The sequence below is a fragment of the Sminthopsis crassicaudata genome, chromosome 2 (genome assembly GCF_048593235.1).
Source record: "Sminthopsis crassicaudata isolate SCR6 chromosome 2, ASM4859323v1, whole genome shotgun sequence".
Taxonomy (NCBI): domain Eukaryota; kingdom Metazoa; phylum Chordata; class Mammalia; order Dasyuromorphia; family Dasyuridae; genus Sminthopsis; species Sminthopsis crassicaudata.
The window spans coordinates 316,764,633-316,787,503 of NC_133618.1; the positions used below are offsets into that span (position 1 = coordinate 316,764,633).

Genomic DNA, 22,871 nt, shown 5'->3' on the forward strand with positions numbered 1-22,871 from the left:
TCTGACACATACTGATTTAGCTGTATGACCCTGGGCAGGTCACTTAACCTGCCAGAGGTCTGTTAACTCAAATCTATAAATTTCAAAGAATATATGGATCGGTATTGATGGAATGATTTTCTTCATTTGGGAGTTTCCTTCATCAGTGAAATTTCACTCATGCCAACATCCTGATCCCTTCAGTAAGAATCAGTACCAAGAAGAAGGGAGTATTGTGGAGATAGTTGCATAGAAAGAGGGCAGTTTTGTTGTAAGAGAAGTACCAGGATTCTGTTCACATAACTCATATGGGATGCTTATCCTAAGGAGGGCAGTCAAGAATATGTTTCTCTGTGGAAACTGCATCAGTCTCTTTCAGTCAGAGTTTTCACTTTAAATATCAGTTCTGAAATTAATTAAAATAAACTCTGATTTTATTCTCTTTTATCTAAAAAAATTTCTATCTCATCTTTCTATTGGAGGTAAAAATCACTATTGCTATTTTGTCCATTTTCTAATTCAGACATCGATACTCTGGTGAAAAAGGGCATTTCCAATGCCAAAAATATCAGTTGGCAGAACTGGCCCCAAATTTTGAATTTCAGTTGGTAATCCTTATTTCTCTTCTCTTTGCCCTTTAATCTCTATTTCTCCCATTTTAAGAACTCGATTTTTCTACTATATTGGCTGGGCTGATAAATGCATTCAGACTAAAGTATGAGGTTCTCAATAAACTATATCCTCTGGAGTCTTTCAACTTACAGAGAATAGTATTTTTAAAACTTCCAGATATGATTGGCAAGTCATTATCATTGATCTTTGAAAGATCATTGTGAAAGAATAAGTCTCTCAGGACTGGGGAAGGGGAGATATTGTTCCAATTTTTCAAGAACTGAAGAGAGTGGGGTCTTCAAACTACTACATACTATTGTGTTTGACTTTGATTCTTGACAAAATTTCATATTGTATTATTAAAGGATAGTGAGCAACTAATAAAGGAAGCAGTGATCATAAGGAGGCATGACTTCACCAAGAACAACCAAAGTTTTTCCAAAGTCATCCAAATCATGAATGAGAGAAATATATATTAAAGTAACTCTGAGGTTCTGTTTCCTATCAGAGTGACAAAGATGACAAGAGATGAAGATTGTAATTATTGAAGGTATTGTTCAAGGACAGGCACACTCACACACTTCTGGTAGAATTGTGAAGGGGTCTGACAATTATACAAAGCAATTTGGAGCCATATATTTGGTCAATGTAGAGTTTTGTTTTGCCTGACTATATTTAGGAAGGATTCCATTTTTGGCAAATGGGAGGAAGACTAGTGGAAAATGGGTAATGATGATGAAAATATTAAAAAGAAAGAAAAAAAGAAAGAAAAAAGCATAAGAGAATAATTTCAAATTGACCCAGCATTATCATTATTAAGCTTATAACCCCAAAAAGATCAGAAAAAATAGAAAGAACCCATATACACAGCATTTTTTGTTTTGCTAAAGAATTGGAAATAAAGTGGGTATCCATCTAATAAGGCCTGAAATGAACAAATTGTGGCATAAGAACAAAATGGAATATTATTGTGCTAAAAAATGATAGAAAGGATGGATTAAGAGAAACCTGGAGATTTCAATGCAAAGTAAAATGAATGGAGAACCAGGAGAACAATTTATACAATAATCACACCATTATAAAAGAAGACTACTCTGAAAGAGTTAAGAATCTTGTTTAATACAATGACCAATCATGACTCCAGAAAACTGAGGATGATTCATCCTTCCAACCTCTTGAAAGATTATTTATCAGAAATGCAGAATGAATGAATTTAAGACATGGTCAAGGTAGGGCTTTGTTTTGTCTGATTATATTTAGGAAGGATTTCATTTTTGGCAAATGGGAGGAAGACTAGGAGAAAATAAGAGGGTAGTGATAATGAAAATAAAAAAAAGAAAGAAAAAAACATCAGAGAATAATTTCAAAAACAGGCAGAAGACAGCAGGAGGACATTTAGAAGGGGATTCAAGCAAGTATGGTCAGTGTTGAAATTACCAAAAAATCTCCCCAAATGTAGCTGAATGTAGTGAAATTTTATGGTTTTCCAGATAGTTCCCTTTTTCTATTCTTTAATATATGGAAATATTTAGGGTTTTTTTAAGTTTGTGAAGTTCATAATGATAAAAGGGGAAAACTGAAAATAATTTAAAAAAGAGAAAGGACGAGTCAGATTAATCTTTCTTTTTTGACAGGTTTTGTTGTTGTTGTTGTAGTTCAGTAGTATCCAATTCCTTATGACCCCATTTGGAGTTTCCTTGGCAAAGATATTGAAGTGGTTTGCCATTTCCTTCTCTAGCTCATTTTACAGATTGAGAAACTGAGGCATACAAAGTTAAGTAAGTTGCCCAGAGTCATATGGTGGTAAATGTCTGAGGCTAGATTCATACTTACAAAAAATGTTTTCCTGATTCCAAATCCAGCATTCTATTCATTATACTACCTAGCTGCCCTTTGACAGGGTTACTAAAATGGAATGCCAATGTTGATACAGCTTACCTATATTTCAGTAAAGCATTTAACATGTCTTTCATGCACATATTATGGAAAAGATGTTGAGATATGAGCTAAGCAACTGTACAGTTAAGTGTGTACTAGGTCAAATAACTGGGCCAAAAGAATAGGTTTGTTTTTCTTTAATGGTTTCATATGAACTTGGAAAGAGGTCACTAGTAAAATGCCTTAAGGGATTATAGTTAGCCATATCCTGAAGGACATTTCTATCAGCTTATGGATAAAAGTAAAGCTGAATTACACATCAAATTTGCAGATGATGCAAGGCTGGGAAGGTTAACTAAGATACTGACTGACAGAGTTAAGATTCAAACAGATCTTGACAGACTCTTACAATGAATTGAGTAAGATGAAATTTGATAAGAATAAATATGGATTCTATTTTACACTTGAGTTCAAAAATCGGTTACAAAGTAGATATGACTAGACAGAAGGTAGAGAGGTTTTAGTGGTCTGCAAGCTCAATGGGAGTAAAGAGCATAATGACAACCAAGAAAGCTAATTGATTTAAGACAGCATTAAAAGAGGCATAGCTTCCATAAATAAGGAGGTGATAATTTTGCTGTACGTAGCCCTGGATAGACTATATTTGTAATATAGTTTTGCAATTCTAAAATTTGCATTTTAGAAAGAACACTGATGAAAGCAATCAGGACAGTGAAGGACCCTAAGGTCAGACTATATGAAGATCACTTGATGAAAGCTCAGGGTATTTAACAGGGAAGAGTGAAGTATGAGGTGTTTTCAAGCATATGAAGAGCTTTTATGTGAAAAGTCATTAGACTTCTTTTTCTTGTGGCAGAACTAGGACCAGAGTATAAAAATAGCAAAGAAGGAAATTTAGGTTTAATGGAAGGAAAAACTTTTTGACAATTAAAGGTGTCTAAAAATGGAATGGACTGCTTCGAGGGGTGATGAGTTCCCTGTCACTTGAAATCTTCAAGCAAAGGCTAAATGACCATTTATCAGGACGACTTGTATTCTTTGTTCCAATGATGGTCAGATTAGGTGACTTCCAAATCTCAGATTGTAGGATTTTGGGAAGATAGTACTTGACCAAAGAAAAGAATCTCTAATGGAGCAATAGGTGGCATTAGGCTTATAGGTATGTAGCCTGACAATACTTCCCATCCTACCACATGGTAATGCTGCCCTTGCTGGTTATAATTGTGCTTGTCCCCCATCATAAATGGGTGACATGCTCTTGGTGGGAGGAAAATGAAGAGGGGAAACTGTTAGACCATGGAACAAAAGCAATTTGCAGGGAGACTCTTATCCTTCAGGTTGTCATAGTCACAAAGGTGACCCTTTTTGACTCCATGCTAAATTCATAGAATCTCTCTCAGTTTTTCCTATGGATCGCTATGGAGATAATATGTTTTCTGAATAGGAGATGCAGCTATTTAGAGTGATTTGGTAGTACTCTGGACTTTCAGCTGAAGTACTAAGAAAGATAACTAATTTAGTCAGATCTGAGACCAGGGTAGAGAAATGGTGCTGGTTGTAGGCTGTGTTTGAAGTCCAATTTTGCAAGACCATGTTGTATATCATGGAGGGAAGTTTGGCTCACTTCATGTGTTAGGTTTGAAGGCAATCAGTCACCATTCCTAACTTCTTAAGCATATCTACCTGATGTGAGTGAACTTGAGGGAGAGAAAACAACTAAAGGGAATTTTTTTTCTTCTATCTCTGTTACTTACTCCCTGATAATCATGAGTAAGTTTCATGTTTCTCCTCTACAAATTGAGGGCAATGGAATAGCTGGCCTCTAAGCTTTGTTCCAGCTCCAGATCTGTAGTCCTATGATTTTTCTATTATATGTGCATTACTATGTGTCCTCACAATGGTGTTTGAAAATGTAGTTCCAATAATTCTTGTGTCATAAAGTTGGCAACTTTCTTTTGGTCTGTGTTTCCAAAGTAAAACCATTTGAAGATGTGCTTAACATTTCTAGCTATTGATTTATGTTTCTTCCTGGATTCTGGAACCCTGCCATAGTTTTGCTCTCAGTTTCCCAGAACTTTTTGGTAAACAAGGTGTCAACATATGGCTCTTTATTGTCTTTTTCTCCTTATCTCCTGTTCTCTTTTCTTCCCTTCTCTTTCTTTACCCCTCTCTACCCCATTCAGTGTTAACACTTTAATATTAGCAAAATAAATACTTTTTGTGTATTATCTTATTTGATTTTCTCTCTCTTTTTTAATTTTATAATTATAATTTTTTTTGACAGTATATTATTTGATTCTTATAACAACTGTAGGAGGTCAATCATATAGGTTATTTCCATTTTACATGTGGGGAAACTGAAGCTGAGAGATCAGCTTGCCCAGAGTCACATAGCTAGGTAGTATCTCAGGCAGGATTCAAACTCTCCTCTTCCCCACCTCAAATCCAATGTCTAGCCACTACTCCACTTAGCTGTTTACTTCATTTCTCCTTACTTTCTGCCTTTTAATCTCCCTCTTCTACTCTTAGTTCATACTGCTCTTTCCTTCTCTCTCCCCTTTCTCATTTTCTCTCCACTTCTGTCCTTGCTTACAGGCCTATGTCAAGGCTCTGTGATGAGTCTTTAGTGATCTCACTTCACTGGTTCAGGATCCAATGTGCCATTCAAAAGCCTGTTTTTCCAAACCAAACCAAAAAAATCTAAATAAATAAATGAATGAATGAATCTGGAAGTGGAAGACCTTCAGGGGTTCTAGCCAAAACAAAAATGATTGCTGTTTGTATTCAATCTGAGTCAATCAGTATCTGGGGCTTGACCTAGGACCTATTGGTGGCCAATTAGATTCAGATTGGTTTTAGTTTAAGGCCTGGTCCTTGGTGTTTACTGGCTAGATTTCTTTCTTAAAGACCAGGTCTTCTCTAAAGAAAGTCCTTCATGGATCCCATCCTTTCTCTTCTCTCTTGATTCTCCATCTTCCCACTGTGTGGTCATGTGTTTGTGCTATATGTCACTCAGAACTTGTTTGAGCTAACTTCAACCACATTCTGAGAGAATTGTCTCTCATCAAAGGTCTTTATATCATAGGTAGAGATTGCAGATACATAATCTTGAGTTGTTCAATTAGTTTTGCAAAAGTTAAAATCAGTAAACTTCCTCTTTCAGGCGATCTCCATTCCTATTTAACCTGATTAGATGTCTTCTCCCTGGCCCTTAGAGTCACTGCCTTTTCTTGTTAGTTCATTTTGCTTCTCACCTTAAATCCATGAGACTTCTAATTCTCAGGTCCTGGTATTCTGAAATTGGTTTCTTTCTGTTGCACCAGCATTAGCCTGGTCAAAATTGTCTTCCCCAGAGCCACCTGTCCCTTCTACTATTTCCTGTCCCCTTGAGCTCTCACCACAGATAACTTGATGAGCCTTTTGTATGATTCTGAGAACTTACCTTTTGTTCAGTTCTCCTGAGTGGAGAATGCCATATCAGCCAGCTAGTCAACACAGCTGAATTAATCTCTCTGTCCTTCTGTCTCTGGCTTCTTATTATTCCTTCCCTTATTCCCTTGCTTTAAATGCAATCAACTGGTGTGATACAATGACTAGAGCATGGGGCCTGCTAACAGTAAGTCCTAATTTCAAATCCTACTGGGTATTTACTAGTTGTATGATTCTGGGTAAATCATTTAATCTCTGTATGCCTTAGTTTCTTCATTTGTCAAATGAGGATTATAATAGTATTTTTCTTGCAAGGTTGTTATAAAGGTAAAATTAAACAAAGTTCGTGAAGCATTTTGCTTACAATGTCATATAAATGCTGGCTATTAGATACTCAAGAAGGATGCAGAATCTCCACCTCTTATCAGTGCATCCTTTCTTCCCTAGAATGATCCCCAACTTACTCTAACAGCTCTCAAACTGCCTTTCAAGTATCTTAAAAATCGCTTGGTTTCTTCACAAATACTGATCTTTCTTTTTCCTTCATCTTCTTTTCTTTTTCCAATTCACCTGACTCAGAAAGCTTCAAATTAGGTTTTTTTTTTTTTGCATCTAATTAGCACAGATTATAATTTGGCCATTCAGTGAGAACATAGGATTCTTTGAAAAAAAACTGATGTTGAAAGAGATTGAAAGCAAAAGGAAAAGGAGATGGCAGAGGATGAGATGGATAGACGGTGTCATGAAAACAATGAACACGAACTTAGACTTTAAGAGATAGTAGAATGGTGTTCTATGGTTCTTGAGTTCATAAAGAGTTGGATACTAATGAACAACTGAACAACAGATTATATAGTGAAAACAATAGAACATTTTATTTATAAAAATATGTATATGTATAAATGTATGTGTGTACATGTATATGTATGTATGTATGTATGTATGTATAATGTCTTCTCTCTTGGTAGAATATAAGCTGCTTAAGAGCAGGAACCACTTCATTTTGTCTTTGTTTCTCCAGTGCCTTGCACCATGCCTATAATATAGTAGGCACTTAATAAGTGCTTGTTGAATGTTTGCTTGGTGGAGTTAGGAATCAGAAAACCAAGGGTTGAATCTTCTAGACTGGAAGGTCCATTACAGCAAAAACTGTGTCTAATTTAATCTTGTCTTTGCCCCAATGCTTACTATGGTGCATGGTTAATAAAGGTCTGGCAAATTGATTTGGACTAAATTCTAGCTTTATTGCTTAAGTTGTTTGACTTTAGTAAAGTCATTTAAAGCATCCAAAGCTCACTTTCATCATTTCTAAAATAGGGACAATAATACCTATGCAGCTTTTTAGTAAGAGGCTATTATAGGAAAAATACTTTGTCTACCATAAAGCATGATAGAAAAATCTAAGTACAATCCCATTATGAGACATAGAGAGAAGATCATGCCTTACTGTTCTTCTCCCTAGAAACAGAGATCTCTGGCAGGAAGATTCCTTTACATTAAGGAAGTTTGCTTCTGTAGATCTAGCCAGTGTGGAATGATGCCCTTTGGTCCTAACTGTCTGAAAAGATTGAGAGAATTCTGGCAATAAGTTACCAAGAAGAATGTAATTAAACAGTTGAAGGGAATGGGAACAGGGGAACAGTAGCTCTGTGATGTGAAAGATGTCTGGTGGAATGGCGGTGTTGAAAAGAGTGCTTTGTAAATTGTAAAATCCATATTGATACTAGCTATCATTATTTTCTCCTGATGAATCAGATTTCTTGAAACCATAAAACAATCTCTTCAAATTATAATCTCTCTGCAATGTAATTTCAAAATTAGGGTTTCCTGATACTTTGATTTCCTGAACCAGAAGGTAGAGAATTTTGAAGAATAGTGTCTCTTAAAAAAGATTTTGCAAGTCTTAAGTATTTATTTTTACTTTTCAAAGAGTTGTGAAACTCTCTTTTCTCTTTATCTCTTACAAAACTAGGGAAATGTATTTCCTTCCCAATATGTGAATGTTTAATTAACTTTACTATTACTGGGTCTGGTTTTTTTCTTCTTAATAGAATCTACATCTTAGCACAATGTTTTAATCTCATTCTCTAGGTGTTTCTTATCTTCACTATCTTTATTAGCTGGTTTGCCTCTCAGAATCCAATTTCAAACAATTATTTCAAGGCAGAAGGATATCTTCAAATGAATGTGATTGAGATTAAGCCTTATACAATTTACTAGCTGTGTGATTGTGGGCAAGTCACTTAATCCTGTTTGCTTTAGTTTCCTCATCTGTAAAATGAGCTGGAGAAGGAAATGCCAAACCACTCCAGTATCTTTGTCAAGTAAATCTCAAATGGGATCATAATGAGTTGGATGCAACTGAACAATGATTGAACAATAACAAAGTTGATTTTTTTTTCTTTTCTTTTTTTTTTTTTTTTTTGGCATTCAAGTGGATAAGCATTTCTCAGGCAGCAAAGAGGACAATTGAAAAAACAAGAAGGCACCTCTCATCCTTATGCCCTTTTCCATTTTAAGTTTTGGTGGTGGAATTCTCTGTGAGAGAAACATATAAACAAGGGAAGATTGATGTAAATTCTAGGCAGAAATTGAACATTATAAATTTTTTTAAAAGAAAAAAAAAACTCCCCACTTTCAGGACCTATAAATAATCCCTATAATATCATGGTGCAATGGATAGGAAACTGAATTTGGAATCAAGATGACTTAGTTTCCAGTCCTGCCTTGTACACTTATTGGGTATATAACTCTGGGCAAGTCACTTAGTCTCTGTAGGCCTCATTTTCCTCATCTATGAAATGAGGGGCCTGGACTTGATGACCTCTAAGTGCCCTTTTAGTTTTATGTCTATTTTCTTCTGATGCCTGGATATGAGGCAGCTGAAGGACCCTTTGCAATCTGTCCTGACCTGCTACTGCAATTTCTCATCAGGAGAGTATCAGCATCAACCACCTATGTCTCATAAAGCTTTTTGGACCATGCTCAGAGTTGGCAGAAGCCCAGGAGATAGAAGACATCTGCTTAGGGCCACAGTTTCACCTTTTTGCCCAAATTTCCTGATTTAAAAAAATAAACATACAAAAAAAAAAAAAGAAAAAAAAAAAACAACTTCAAGTGTTTTCAGGGAGAATAGGTGATGGATAGTCTTATGTTGGGACTAAGGCCTTCATTGCAAAATGGTTGCCAGCAAGAGACTTTCATGATTGATAAAGAGCTTCAGGCCATAATTCAAAGCTGGCTTTCATACACCGCAGCAGGGGCAAGAGTCCATTTGGCAGATGGTTGGCTATAATCCACTCAGTGCAGCCAGGAAATCAAGGGGAAGTGCAACCATAGCAGTTGGTTTCAATGACCCCTATTCTCATCACATATCCCCCGCCCTGCATTGTCAGCTCAATGCGACATGAGCCAACTCAGTTCCGATCTAATCTACCTGAATAGTGAAACAGAATTGATTTCTCTTTTCCCTTCCCTGCACAATATCCATGAAGAGCCCATCTCTGCAACATCAGCAAGTTGTGTGAAAATGGAGGAAATGGTTAAAAAGAGCTTTACATTTCAAAATAGGTGACTTTTGGTAGTTGTCTTGTCTGTGTTGGGATTATAAGAAAAACAATTGAGGAAAGCTTGATATAAGTTCAAAACAGTAGTTGTTGAGTGGTTGGAGTGGTCCCTCCTTCCCTTTTAATCTTTAAAATATAAAATTGGTCTTGTTCAGCCATGAGTCTGTCTCAATAAATCTGATTTTAAACCTTCTCTTACTTTTACTGATGGGAAGCAAGATTTTGGATTGTTGGTATCTTCAGAACATTTTGTGAAAGTTTACTAGTAAATAGGCTTTCTTGTGTTTTCTTTTTTAAAAATTTAATTTAATTTTTTCAATGAACAAATATCTATTTTCTTTCCTTATCACACCTCTCTCCCAATTAAAAATAAAATCAAATGAAAAAAAAATAAAATCAAAACAATTTATTGGATTGGCAAAGTCCCCCAAAATGTCTATTTGTCTTGTAGTTATCACCTGTTTATTGGAAGTATTGGTCATTTGTTACCTTCTCTTATTAGTTAGCAATACCTTTAATTGCTCACCTATAACAATTCTTAGACCATGATAATTGATTTCATTCTCTTTAATCCTCATCTTTGATGGCTCTTCAGGACTGGTTTTTTTTTTTTTTTCTAAAGATTTTAGGTTTTAGGGCCATTGTCTCAGAACTATTCACTCCACATCCCCATAATGTTTCTTGGTCTCCCTAGGCTCTCTCCACACAAACCCCAAAGCCTTTTTTTTTTTTTTTTGCAAAACTGCCTTTATCATCCAGGTAAGTTTATGAAAATAAGCCCTAGGCTTACTTAGGAATATTATTTTATAACCATAGCATATTTCACACATGGACTAAACTAAAATGTGTACTTTGTACTGCATGTGAGTAGAAATTGCTCAGTTGATTTTTTAAGAGACAGGATATATGAGGCTTGGGAAATTTTCCATCATATTGAAGGCTGTGTTATATGTGCTGAGCTATGATTTGTTAAACATTGTGTTTTGAATCTTGGCATTGTACCTTTTGCTGGTAAATACATTATATTAGAGAACCATTCTCTATATGTTTCCCACCATGCATTGATCTAGATGCAGTAGTCTATATCTCTATGCATGTGGGGACAGTCATCTTGAATAGCTAGGTGGTGCAGTGATTAGAGCACTAGTTTGAAGTCCTGAGTTCAAATCAATCTGTGTGATCATCATCAAATTACTTAACTCTGTTTGCCTCAGTTTCCTCATGTATAAAATAAGCTTGAGAATGACAAACCACTTCAGTATCTTTGCTAAGAAAACTTGAAATGGGGTCACAGAGAAGTGGAAAAACTCTTAAATAACAACATTGCTACATCACCAAGAATGCCATTACATGTTTTAAAGGGCTTTTGTTTATTTGTTCTTGGTCCTTTTGACTCTCTTTTCATCCTTCATTTCTTTGAAGACATTAATAACAGTGAAGAGAAGGGATGCACAGACATATTCAGCCCAGAGTGCTTCATGCAATTGCAGAATATTATAGTAAAAATGGACATAAATAAGGTCATAACAGGACACATTAGGATAGATGGGTTTTTAAAACATAGGATTTGAAGTGGATGATTTGGGAAAGATTCAAGTTTTAAAAGTAGTTGTCGTGTTGTGTAGTTTTGAAGTAGTTAAATTGTTGTGTAATTGTGCAGTTTAAAAAAAAAAATAAAAATCAAAGCTCTTTTCTTTCACATTTCTGTCACTCCCCAAGGACTTTTTCCAAAGAAATAGAACCCTAGCTTGTTAAAAAAAATTATGACTTTAACATCTTTTGTTGTTGATGTCTTTTGTTTTTAACACCATTTTATTTCCCAATCTAAGAATTTTCCTCTACCCAGAGAGCCACCTTTCATGATAATGAATAAAAAAGTAAAAGGGAGGGAAATAGTTTAGTAAAACTAGTCAATATATCAATCAAGGATAATAGTATATTCAGTGTTTCACATCCAAAATCCTCTACCTCTGGAAAAAAAAAAGAGAAAGAGATATATTCTCATTTGTCTTTTTTGGGGCCAAACTTAGTCATTATAATCATACAGCATTCAACTGCAACTTGTTTTTGTTATTGTTTCCATTTACATTGTTGTTAATTACATATACATATTATATACATAAAATATATTGTTTTCCTTTTTCTGACATTTTATACTAAGTTATATTGTCTTCCCTTAACTCTCAGTGTGCTTCATAGCCATCACTTTTTATAGCTTAGTAATAGTCCATTATATTCATGTACCCCAATTCATTTAGCCATTTTACAATTGATAATCATCTACTTTTTTCCCCGTTCATATCAAAGTGGAAATGAAAGGAACTGATACTTTGGCTATGCCTAAATTCTGAAAGTTCACCACTTCTCTGTTGATAGGAAAGAAAGGTATGCTAGTGATCTGTATTTGCCTTAAATTTTGTATAAACTGTGATGAGTTCTTGATTATCAAGGAGCAGATCATTCACTTTGAAAATGTCCTGCAATAATTCAGCTTAATACTAGGCAGTTAATGAAGGCCAGTGTGGGGCTGGAGTCTGTTCTCCTGGAAGAGAGCCAGATGAAGATGCAGAGACATAGGAATGATAGACTGAAATTTGATAGTATATCTCACAAATTAGGTTAAATAAATCTTTTCTATTTCTGTTAAAGCTTAAGTTTTGCAAATCTGACCCATGTATACAATATTGAGGGTTATTAAAAATCAGAATCAATTTTTATCTAAAAGCTATCCAGGGAATTTATTATTAGAGCTATACCAGGTGGAATTTGGTTCTATGTTTTATTTTAGCCTACTATGTGATTTATATAATCCAGGCAACAGACCAAGGAATGCCATTTGTTTCACACTAATCTGCTTTAGACTATAAGCAGAAAAAGTGATATTTTCTGAAAAATTAGTTATTAAGAGATCAGCATTGATAAGCAAGGCAATAAAATATAATTAGATGTTGATAATTTCACAACATATAAACAATAGGCTACACCTTTCCCATATTTACATGTAGTTGTAGTATTTATGTTTTCAGGATATATCTTATGATGTAAAGCTCTTTTTTGCTGGTCTAATTTAATCAGCTTTATGTGTCTCACCATAGTGCAAATTAAATACTGAGGATAATTGAATAAAAAAGAACCTTTTAATAAGGATCACAATATATGAGGTACATGCTGCAGGAGTTTATATGTTTCTCTTTGCTAAGGGTTTGTTCAATAGGAGTTATTCTGCTGTAAAAGAAGTTGGCTATGGTGATAAATATCAGTAGGTTAATGACTTACATTAGCTCCTAAGCCAAGATCATAATGTGGGTTTAATGTACAAAGAATATATTTAGTTGGACTTTCCTTCCCTGGACGGGTGAAGCTATTCACATGGATTCAACTGACATTTATTGGGTGTATGTTTAGTTCAAGGCACTGGTCATTAGACTTGGAAAGTCATACATAGAAAAGTAAAGACCGAGTCTCCATCCTCAAGGGGTTTTCCCTCTAATAGGGATGAGATACTATAATACAGTACAAGGTAGGGTTAAGTGACTGCCATTGAAAGCAATAGACCCAGTGAGGATCATAGAAAGGAATGAGAATTGGTAAGGAGGGAGAGGGCTCATTTCTGGCTGGGGGAACCAGGAAACTGTGTGAAAGAGGAGATATCTGGCCTTGGCCTTGAATGGCTAACCAGGTAGGCTTTTAACCTATTGAGATGAATGGGGTGAATATTCTGGACTTGAGGAATTGCATCAGCAAAATAGCTGTGGAAGTGTGCAAGGATATGTGATTATCTGTATGTATGTAGCCTGGGGCCACTCTCTATGAGCAAGTCATTCTGGTTTATTTGCAAAATCTGAAACAGTAAATTTCACAGTTGGAAAGAGTCTATCTGGTATCTAAATGAGCATCTTCACTACAACATTCTTTCATCTTTCTGGACCCTTTGGTCTCTTTTGAAACTGTTGATCCCTCTTCTTGGATACCTTCCCTTGACTTTAGTGGCAGCATTCTTTCTGTCTGCTCTTAATCTCCTTTACTTTATAATTATCTTTTGTTCATGGAGTGTCCCTACAAAGCTCTGTCCTTGTTTCTCTTCAGCAAGGTGATGCATGCAGTAGATAGATAATTGGGTATGGAGCTGAACAGACCTGAGTTCAAATCCTGCTTCAGATATTTACTAGCCTCAACTTTAAAATGAGGATTATAAGAGCTTTCTGCCTAATGGAGACTTAGTTCAGTGGTACTTAATATTTTGAAGTATAAAGACTACTTTTCATTAATTAATTTATTTATTTGGGAAGAAGCAATTAGGATCAAATGACTTATCCTGGGTCACACAGCTAGTGCATGTGAAGTATCTGAGGCCAGATTTGAACTCTGGTCCTGAATCTAAGGCTGGTGCTTTATCCCCTACACTATCTAGCTGTCTCCATACTATTCATTTTTGCAAGTAGGAAGGGCTAATTTTTAAAGTAAAGAATTTTGTGGAATCCCCCATTCCTCTGCCATGATAGCTGGTGGATATTTTGGTTAATCTACTATTTTATCTATATACCAAAGAGTTCATTTTTCAAGTGATTTTTCTGTTTTCTGCCAGATGAACTGAGAGACAGAGTTGTCTCTTGTATAGTTTTATCTAGTAATCAACCTCCCTTGGCCTCAGTTTCCTCATCTGTAATAGTTTGGGGACTGAACTAGATGGCTCCTGAGCTTCTTTTTAGTACTAGATCCAGAGTAAAACCAAATAGTAAGATTGAGTTAATTAATTAATCAATCAATAGGCATTTATTAAATACCTACTATGTATCAGGCATTGGGCTAAGGATAGTCAGTCAATAAGCAATGTACCTACTATGTACTGAACTGAAAATGCAAATATGAAAAGGAAAGACGAAACTATCCCTGCCTTCAAGAAATTTACAATCTAATGGGGGAAGATAACACACAAAAGTAAGCTGAAAAGAAGAGGACAATGGAAGAGAGACACCTGCCCAATGGTGGTGAAGTGATAGAGAAGTCCAAAGGGAAATAACTGAATGGGAAATGTGCAGATTAGAGTACTCAAAGAGAAGAAGAAAATAGTTCCTATTCTCAAGGAGCTCATTCCTTTGTCTTTACTCTCTGGCTTCCTTCAAATCTCAAATTAAATCTCACCTTTGACAAGAAGCTCCTCCTGATCCTCCTTAATATCAGTTCTTTCCTTTTCTTGATTATCTCTGGTTTATTGTATATTACTATGTATGTTGCATATAGTTCATTTTTATTCATTGTTTTCACATTGTCCCCCTTCCTTTTGCCCTCTCCCTATTCCCCCATTAGACTTATGAGCTTCTTTAGAGCAGGGGCTGACTTTGGCTTTTCTTTGTATGCCCAGAGCATGGCACGTAGTAGGCATTCAATAAATGCTAGTTGACTGACATCTGTATTTAAGAAAAAAAACATGGCTTCCATGGGTCTTATTTGCTGTTGCAAAGAACTATCTGAAGATTTCCCTTATTTGGTAAAGAGAAAGGGTTAGGATGAGAAAAGAGTAACACATCAATGCAGAGTGGGACAGAAGATTACTGTGTTTTGCTTAGGGAAGAAAGTCAGAGAAAGATTTGAGAAGAACTAGATTTTCATTGATCCTCCTGGAAAGAATTGTGAGCAACCTTTCTGAATTTATTTGGGTAATGGACATTTTAGAAAGAGTCCTTTGAAACTACCAACCATTCCTGATTACCTGGAGATGGATTCACTATGTAGTCTCCTTTGATACCTTCCATGAATTAAGATGGCTATACAGGTAAAAGGACTATGGATAGGAACTGAATCTATGTATGATTTCATTGGCATAAAGAATTTCTAGGTAAAGAAACTCCCTCCATTAGTGCAGCTTCTCCACTCTCTAAAAGACTAAGAGTTGTGACTACCCAAAAGTCAGTGTGTTAACAAGGAAGAACTTGAATCAATCTTTCTGCCTCCAAGATCAGCATTTTTGCCATGGTGCCATGTACTATAGGTGTACCTTATTTTAAGCAAACTCAATAAATGGATGACTGGATAGACAAAAGGAATTAGGGAAATGTTTATAAACTTTATTTGTAAAGGAAAGGAAAGATTCCCAAAGAAAAATTTTAAAGTGATAGTAACCTTGAGCAAATGATGTCATTGTTAATTTACCTTTGTTTCCTACCTGAATTTCAAGGAAATGTTTCTGCTAACTATTTGTATCCTAAGACTATACTTTGTTGTCTGTTTGGGGACAAAATTATGTTGCTATCATGAAATGACTCTGAGATAGTTTCTCCCCCCACTTCTCCTGGGAAAATAGTTTCCAATATTAAGAAATCCATCATTCAAATCACTTTTCTGTTTTTTTCCAAGAAAACCAGCATAGCTTTTCTTTGTATTGTTTTACCTAATGACCAGTTTTCTTAATTCCAATGAGACATAAGGTAGTGACAGAAAGGAAGAATGAATCCCAGACATTATTTCTAATCAATTAAATTCCATGTGATATTCCTTTCCATCCTCCATTTTCCCATCTGTGAAATAAGAACAGTGATTTTCACCACTGATCTCCCTCTCTCTGAGCTTAGGTATAATGGCATTTATCTTGAGAAAAAACAGATGCCCATGTTGAGACCTGTGGTTCCTCTTAACCTTGATGTACTAAGGGGATTTTTCCCCCTTTGTTACAGACTTTAATATAATCTTTAGAAATGGATTTACTTTAAACACAGTCACAAAGCCTAGTGAAATATTTCAAGGAATGAAAAAGAAAAGCATTTACTGAGCACTTACTATTTGCAATGCCTTATATGGCACAGAAGATACAAATAGAAAAATAAGATAGTCCTTGCTTTTAAAGAGTTTGCTTTCTCTCCCAATTAAAAGAAATCATATAGAGGAGTTTCAGCTATAAGTTCAACAGAAAGACTTGGTCATCCTTATCTTTCAGAGACAAGGTTGGTGGTGCATCTTCTTTAGGATCCTTTCCATGAAGAAAGCCATTTCATTTTCTAATGTATCCACTATGCTACCCTGTCTCTTGGGAGATACCTATAGAACCCCCATTTTGCAGATGAGAAAAATGAAGCTTAAGTTAAATAAGTTGTTTAGTGTCATATAACTAGTAAGTGTCCACAGAAAGATTTGAACTGAGGTCTTCATGACTTTAATTCCAATCCAAGAAATGGGGAATATAATTAGGCTTATAAATTTGCTCTCTTTGAACTAGTTCTTTGAAATGGTATGCAAGATGGTTGACCAAGATTAGGGACAAAACCTTGAGTCATAAAAAAAGAACAAATTGATTTGTCTTAAAAAATGGACCAAACCCTGTGAACGTGGCATTGTAATCTCTATGGTAGTATTGAGTCTCTAGATCATGGAGTTTAGGTCACTCACATTAATAGCAATATTAACTCTTGATTCCATGGGAAAAATGGAATTCTACTATTTCTCCTCTATTCCCATCACACTGAAATTACTTAATTTCTTTTCAGAAGTTTGGAGCCTGACCCAAAAATGAATTCCAGAGTGTGGTGACCTTTGATTCTGAAACTTATTCAGGGTCCTCTCACATTATTTCTGATCTATTCCTGGGATCTATACCTTGGGCTCCGTTGCACTGGACCCTGATTAGGAAATCTTCCTAATTTGGTCCAGAAGTTTTTGGAACCCTATTAGATGATCTTCCTTTTTTCCCTACTTCCTTTTCTTGCCTTTTTATGGAGTGGGTTTTCAAACTGAAATATCTCTGTCTCTGTCTGTCCATTTCTTCACCTCCGAACTGCTCTGTATCATTTTTCTTTACCTCTTTTCCCATCATCCTTTGTCTCCATTTATGACTTCTCTCCCCAAACTTGTGCCATCAAGGATAATCTAGCATGGTTTTATGTGTTACTTTAGCATCCTTAACCTGGTCTTGAGTCCAGCTTACTATCAGATGTTTAGTGTCTATCATAATATATGAGTATTTGCAACCCTCTAATTTATTCCATTCTTTCCTCTATCCTTCCCTGGCTCATTTTCTAATTGCCTTCTGTCCTAATCACATTTTTTTTTTACTACTGGAAAACATGAGTGATGGAGTGGGATGTCTCAGATTTATTTTGTCCCAGGCAGTCAAAGTTAATGTTTAATATTTTCTCAGGTTTCTGTCAGATAACGAGGGTTGACTTTGATCGTTCCTTCTTGAACCAAGGACATACATCCATGGGTCAAGAAGTGATGCACCAATGAGATCATAGTTCCTATTCTTTACTGTTAATCAAAGATCTGTCTTCTAACAATGACTTTTTTTTTTACTTCTCTAGGTCACCCCACCTGCCTGCAGTTCACCCTAAACATGACTGAGGCTGTCAAAACCTACAAGTGGCAATGTATCGAGTGCAAATCCTGCATCCTCTGTGGAACTTCTGAGAATGATGTGAGTTTGAGGCTTTCCCAAGAAGGAAAGTGAATGCAGAGAGGAAGGGGAGGGAAGGAGGGTTCTTTCTTGTGGTTCAACAAAAATATCATAAAGGGACCTTCTTAACCTTCATTAAGTGGGTGAAAAAGAAAAAAATTCTCTAGTCAACAAAAGGGTGTCAAGCCATTGATTATAAATTTATTAAACTGGAAGGAACCTTAGAAATCCATATAATCCAGAAGCCTCAAACTCCCAGTTCCAGTGTGTCCAACTAGCTTAAAATAGAATTGGGAAATGTTTAATAAAAACACCTAAAAATACAATACAGCTCTGATGATGTTAAGTTGTGATTTTCTAAATCAATCTGCAGCTTACAAAGAATCGTTTCTGAGTTTGACACCACTGCTCTTGTCCAACTACCTCATTTTGTAGATGAAGATTCTAAGGCTCAGAGAGAATGAATGACTTGCTCAAAATCACACAGGTGTTAAGGATCAGAGTCAAAACTTGAATCCCAGTGCTCTGATTGTTCTTTCTACTATAGCGCCTAGCCTAAGGAAGTCATGCTTGTGGAGATAGAACTGACAAGGGCTGTTTTCCTGACTAGAGTTCTAGCATGTTCTCCATTGCTTTTCAAATTTCTTTTTCTTTTCTTTTCTTTTTCTTTTTACTTTGAAAATAGGAGCTTTATGAAAAATTAACTCCCAATAATTTGAGTAAACTGATCTTTAAGCATTGAGTATAAACATCTTATTTTTCAGACCACTTTTCAGAAATAAACACTCAAGAGAAATAAAGTTATTGGTTCAAGGTCACTCAGGAAGAAACCCTGAGGTAGAGTGAAGTTTGAACTCAGGTTCTTGGCTTCTAAACCTTGTGTTTTGCACAGGCTTCTAAGTGGAATGTGCTCTTTAGAACTGAGAGGAGTTGGCTGGAGTTCAGAGATAAACCCAGCCTCTCTTTTATTTCCCTTGGGATGTCATACAAGGTTGGAAGGAGTTGGCAAGTGCTATTAAAATCACATGACAAAAAAAGAAGGCTGGAAGACTGGCATCAGAACCCCCTCTCTCTGTTATCATGTCATATCAACCAAATTTTTAAATGCTCCAGGATGAGGCTAGTCTCAGCAAAACATCTGTGGGCAGTCCTTTGGAATTTTGGACAATTCCTAGGTGCCACCTGACTCCGAGCAGTCTCATTGGCATGGATGAGGCTGAAGAGGGAGTGGTAGGTCTGGGCCATATGCTACACTAAAGAATTAGGGCAATGTAGGATTGAGGGAGTGCATTTAGCTGCTATAAAACACCCTCATTTTTGGGGAGTCATTTTGCCAGCTCCTTCTTGGGTAACAAACCTTTTTCATTTTATAGAAGATCCTATTGGCTTTTTCACTGGCTGCACCCCATGCCCAATCCTAACCTGATATGCTCTCTTTTCACTTCTCCCTCCTGGCTTCCCTAACTTCTTTCTATTTCCCATTTTCTTCTTTTTTGGGTGGGTGAGGTGAGAAGGTAATTGAGGTTAATTTATTTGCTCAGTGTCTGAGGTAGAATTTGAATTCAGGTCCTTTTGACTCTAGGGCTGTGTGCTCTATCCACTGTACCAGTTAGCTGCCCCTCAAATTCTATTTTCTGCTGGAAGTCCATCCTGCCCTACCTCTCTCCCACCCTCCCTCCCCAACCCTATCCCATCTTCTATTCTCTTTTCCCATTTATTCTCGATCTACCTTATATATTTATAATTAAGTGCATGGTTTCTTTTCCTTTAGATTATAACTTCCCTGAAAGTAGGGACCACATTTTGTTTTTCTCTGTACTCCTAGCATTCACACATGTCACAGTGCCTGTCACACTTAGTAGATACTCATTGATTCACTCCCCAGAATGTGTAATATTTCTTCTTCAATCCCCCTCCCTTCTACTTCTTATCTCAGACCCTTAGATTTGGGTACCCTGACAAATTCTTGTTCTAGCCCAGCCCTGCCCTGCCAATGTTTTGGTTTTTGCTTACTTGGCTCCCATTTTGGACTTTGCCCCATTTCCCAGGCAGAATTTTTACCTCAACTTCTGGGACTTCCTCCATTTCTGGAGAATATCGTCTTCTGTGGGGAATATGATAGGTTTCATCATTAAAAAGGGGCCTTTGTGTATCCTGCTGAGGAGGGAATGAAAGGAATGATCCCTTTGGGAGGAAAGATACAGCAGTTGTTATAAAAAAGGGTGGGGGAAGCTGAGAAAGAACTGGTGGAGGGAAAGAGAAATTAAGGATGTCTTCCTGCAAGTTTTAGCATCAGCCTAAATTATCTCCCAGCATTCCATGCAGTTCAGCTGCAATGAAGAAGCCACCCTTAGAGGGATGGGGGGAACCATGGTCTTCTCAAATATCAAGGTTAAAGAGCTTTCAAAGACCAAGTTGCTAGAGTGGATCCTCACTCCTTACAGGTCATGAATGATTTCAATTCATTTCAATAAGCATTTATTAAAAAACCTGTTTTTCCAGATTTTTTTTCCATTCTTTGTTCCTTCACGTGCTCTACTTTCTGGCTTGCTCTTCCCCACACAAAACATTTTTTCCCTACCATTGGCTCTCCCAATGCCAGGAATGCTCTCATTCCTCAGCTGAGAATTTCTAGCTCCATCTAAGGTTCAGATCAGTTATCACCTCATATAAAGCCTTTCCTGAGCCTCTCTCAATCGTTAGAACTCCCCTCCTTCAAAATAACTTTGAGTTTTCTTGATAAACTTTTGAATTTATTTATCTGTATGCACATTGCCCTTCTCCACTTTCTCAGTCGACTATAAGTTTGTGGAAAGGAGGGGCTGTTTTCATTTCTGTCTTTGTAAACATATGTATCATATTTATGAAATATTTATAAACCCGTAATTATAAACATAAACATATCACAGAACTTTATATATAATAGATACTTAACACATGGTTGTTGAGTTAAATTGTAACACTCAAGACACTGATTTAAATACAAGACCCAACCTGAAGCTAGATCTTGACTCTGATTAAAAAAAAAGTAGGTGTATTTTGAGTCTGAACTCAGCTTTGCAAACACACTTTTGCTCATCTGCCTGGAAGTGGAGGGACATAGTATAGGTGATGATGGTGCTGAGACACTTGACAAGTCATTGATCAGCAGCCAAAGAAATGAAATTCACTTCCTGCCTAGGAGACTGGGGATTCCAAAACCTAGTCTTTCTTTTGCCTATCAATGAGTAGATCTTAGTGCACATCAGGCTCTGTCTTTCAGAATGTCCTATGACAAAGGAAGGAAAGCTCAAACTCTGCTTTGCTTTAAAGAACTGAAGGGGAGGCACTGTTTCATTTTCTCTCTATCCAGGGAAGCTGTCAAGGTTCAGAGTGCTGCTGGGATGTTTTTCCCAATACAGCCCCTCTGGAATTAAGTCAAAGGACAGAGGAGTTCAAGACCAGACAGTGATACCTCTCTGACACTATGTACCAGTGATCAGATCAACAAGAAACCCTTGAGCACTTATATATGTCTGGCAGTGTAAGTGGGAAATTCATAGAATCATTCCTGATTTCAAAGAATTTATAGTGTAGTGAATAAGATCTTTTTATTAAGAAATTGGAAGCTGCAATTTCACTAGCATAGAGAATTTCCATTGTGGAAACTCCCTCCACTAAGGATCAATAGTTCAACTTTGAACTGTAGTTTACAATCTTTAAAAGTTATCTAATTGGAGATGGTATGAAAAACAGATATCATTTTTAAAAAAAAGTTACCAGAAGCACCAAGAGGTTGTGGCTTTGTAAAGGCTAGTATGTGTTAGAAGCAAAATTTGAACCCATCTTCTTGTCCCCAAAATCAGCCATTCATCTGTTATTCTAGGCTGCCTCTTAGTTTTTCCAACCAGACCTATGGTTTCATCAGCATAGGGGGTTCTTATCCATGGAGGGGGCTACTCTGTAACTGCTAACTTTAGATAGTTGCTGGGATCACTAAGGTCAAGTGATTTGTCATGATCTGTATCAGAGGGAGAATTTGAATTGAGATCTTCCTGATTTCAAGGATGACATACTATTCACTATGCCAAGTTACCTCTTCAGGTTATGAAAAATCAGCTTGTTTGGTTCAGAAGATTCACAAGACAAGATTAGAAAGGCAGATTAAAGCAGGATTTTGGTGGTTGTATTGCATTATTTATGAACCTTAAAGATTAAATCTCTTTTCTCTCTCTGTTTCTTTTTGTCTCTGTCTCTGTATCTCTGTCTCTATCTGTCTGTCTCTCTCTGTTTCTCTGTCTCTGTTTCTGTTTTTGTCTCTCTCTGTCCCTGTCTGTCTGTCTCTGTCTGTCTCTCTGTTTGTCTTTATCTGTCTGTCTGTCTGACTGACTCTCTCTTATTGTCTCTCTGTCTCTCTGACTATCTCTGTTTCTGTTTCAATCCTGTTTCTCCACTAGGACCAGCTGCTCTTCTGTGATGACTGTGACCGAGGCTATCATATGTATTGTTTAAATCCCCCTGTTGCTGAGCCCCCTGAAGGTAACTGACAGACTTTCAAATTAAAGGCTGTGGAAGGGTATTTTATAGTGAAATAACTACTATAAGGTGAAGGGTGAGGGAAAAAAATAAGAGTCATCTAGTTACCTGCTACCCCTTTTCCAGGATTCCCTGTAGGGACAGAATACCAAATAACTGGAGAGACAGCTTTGTGGACCAACCATCTCTGTGATCTAGAAAGCCTTAGGAGCTAATAGATTCTTAGAAAATGGGAACTGAGATCTGAAGGACAGAGACAATCTGCAAATCCAGAAAAATAGGGTCTAGGACTAGGTGCCTGAGGACTAAAGTATACATTCAAAATCTGGAAGAGACTTTTTTTTCTTTGGATCTCTGATCCATGTAGAAAACTCTTACTTACTAATTCAGATTACAACATTTTAATTTATAACTGCATACAAATATGTATACAACATTATTAGAACATAATTTATAATTATATATAAATATGTATATAATATTATCAT

At 36.4% G+C, this 22,871-nt stretch overlaps 1 protein-coding gene across 5 annotated transcripts in view; it reads left to right on the plus strand.

The window, feature by feature from the left end:
• DPF3 (double PHD fingers 3) overlaps window positions 1–22,871 on the plus strand; it is a 397,766-nt gene that overhangs the window by 359,894 nt on the left and 15,001 nt on the right. For all 5 annotated transcript variants that reach the window (XM_074290117.1, XM_074290121.1, XM_074290122.1 and 2 more), the window contains 2 exons: window positions 17,777–17,889; window positions 22,305–22,386. In XM_074290117.1, the coding sequence (XP_074146218.1) occupies window positions 17,777–17,889; window positions 22,305–22,386 (195 nt within the window). The remainder of the gene's footprint in view (window positions 1–17,776; window positions 17,890–22,304; window positions 22,387–22,871) is intronic.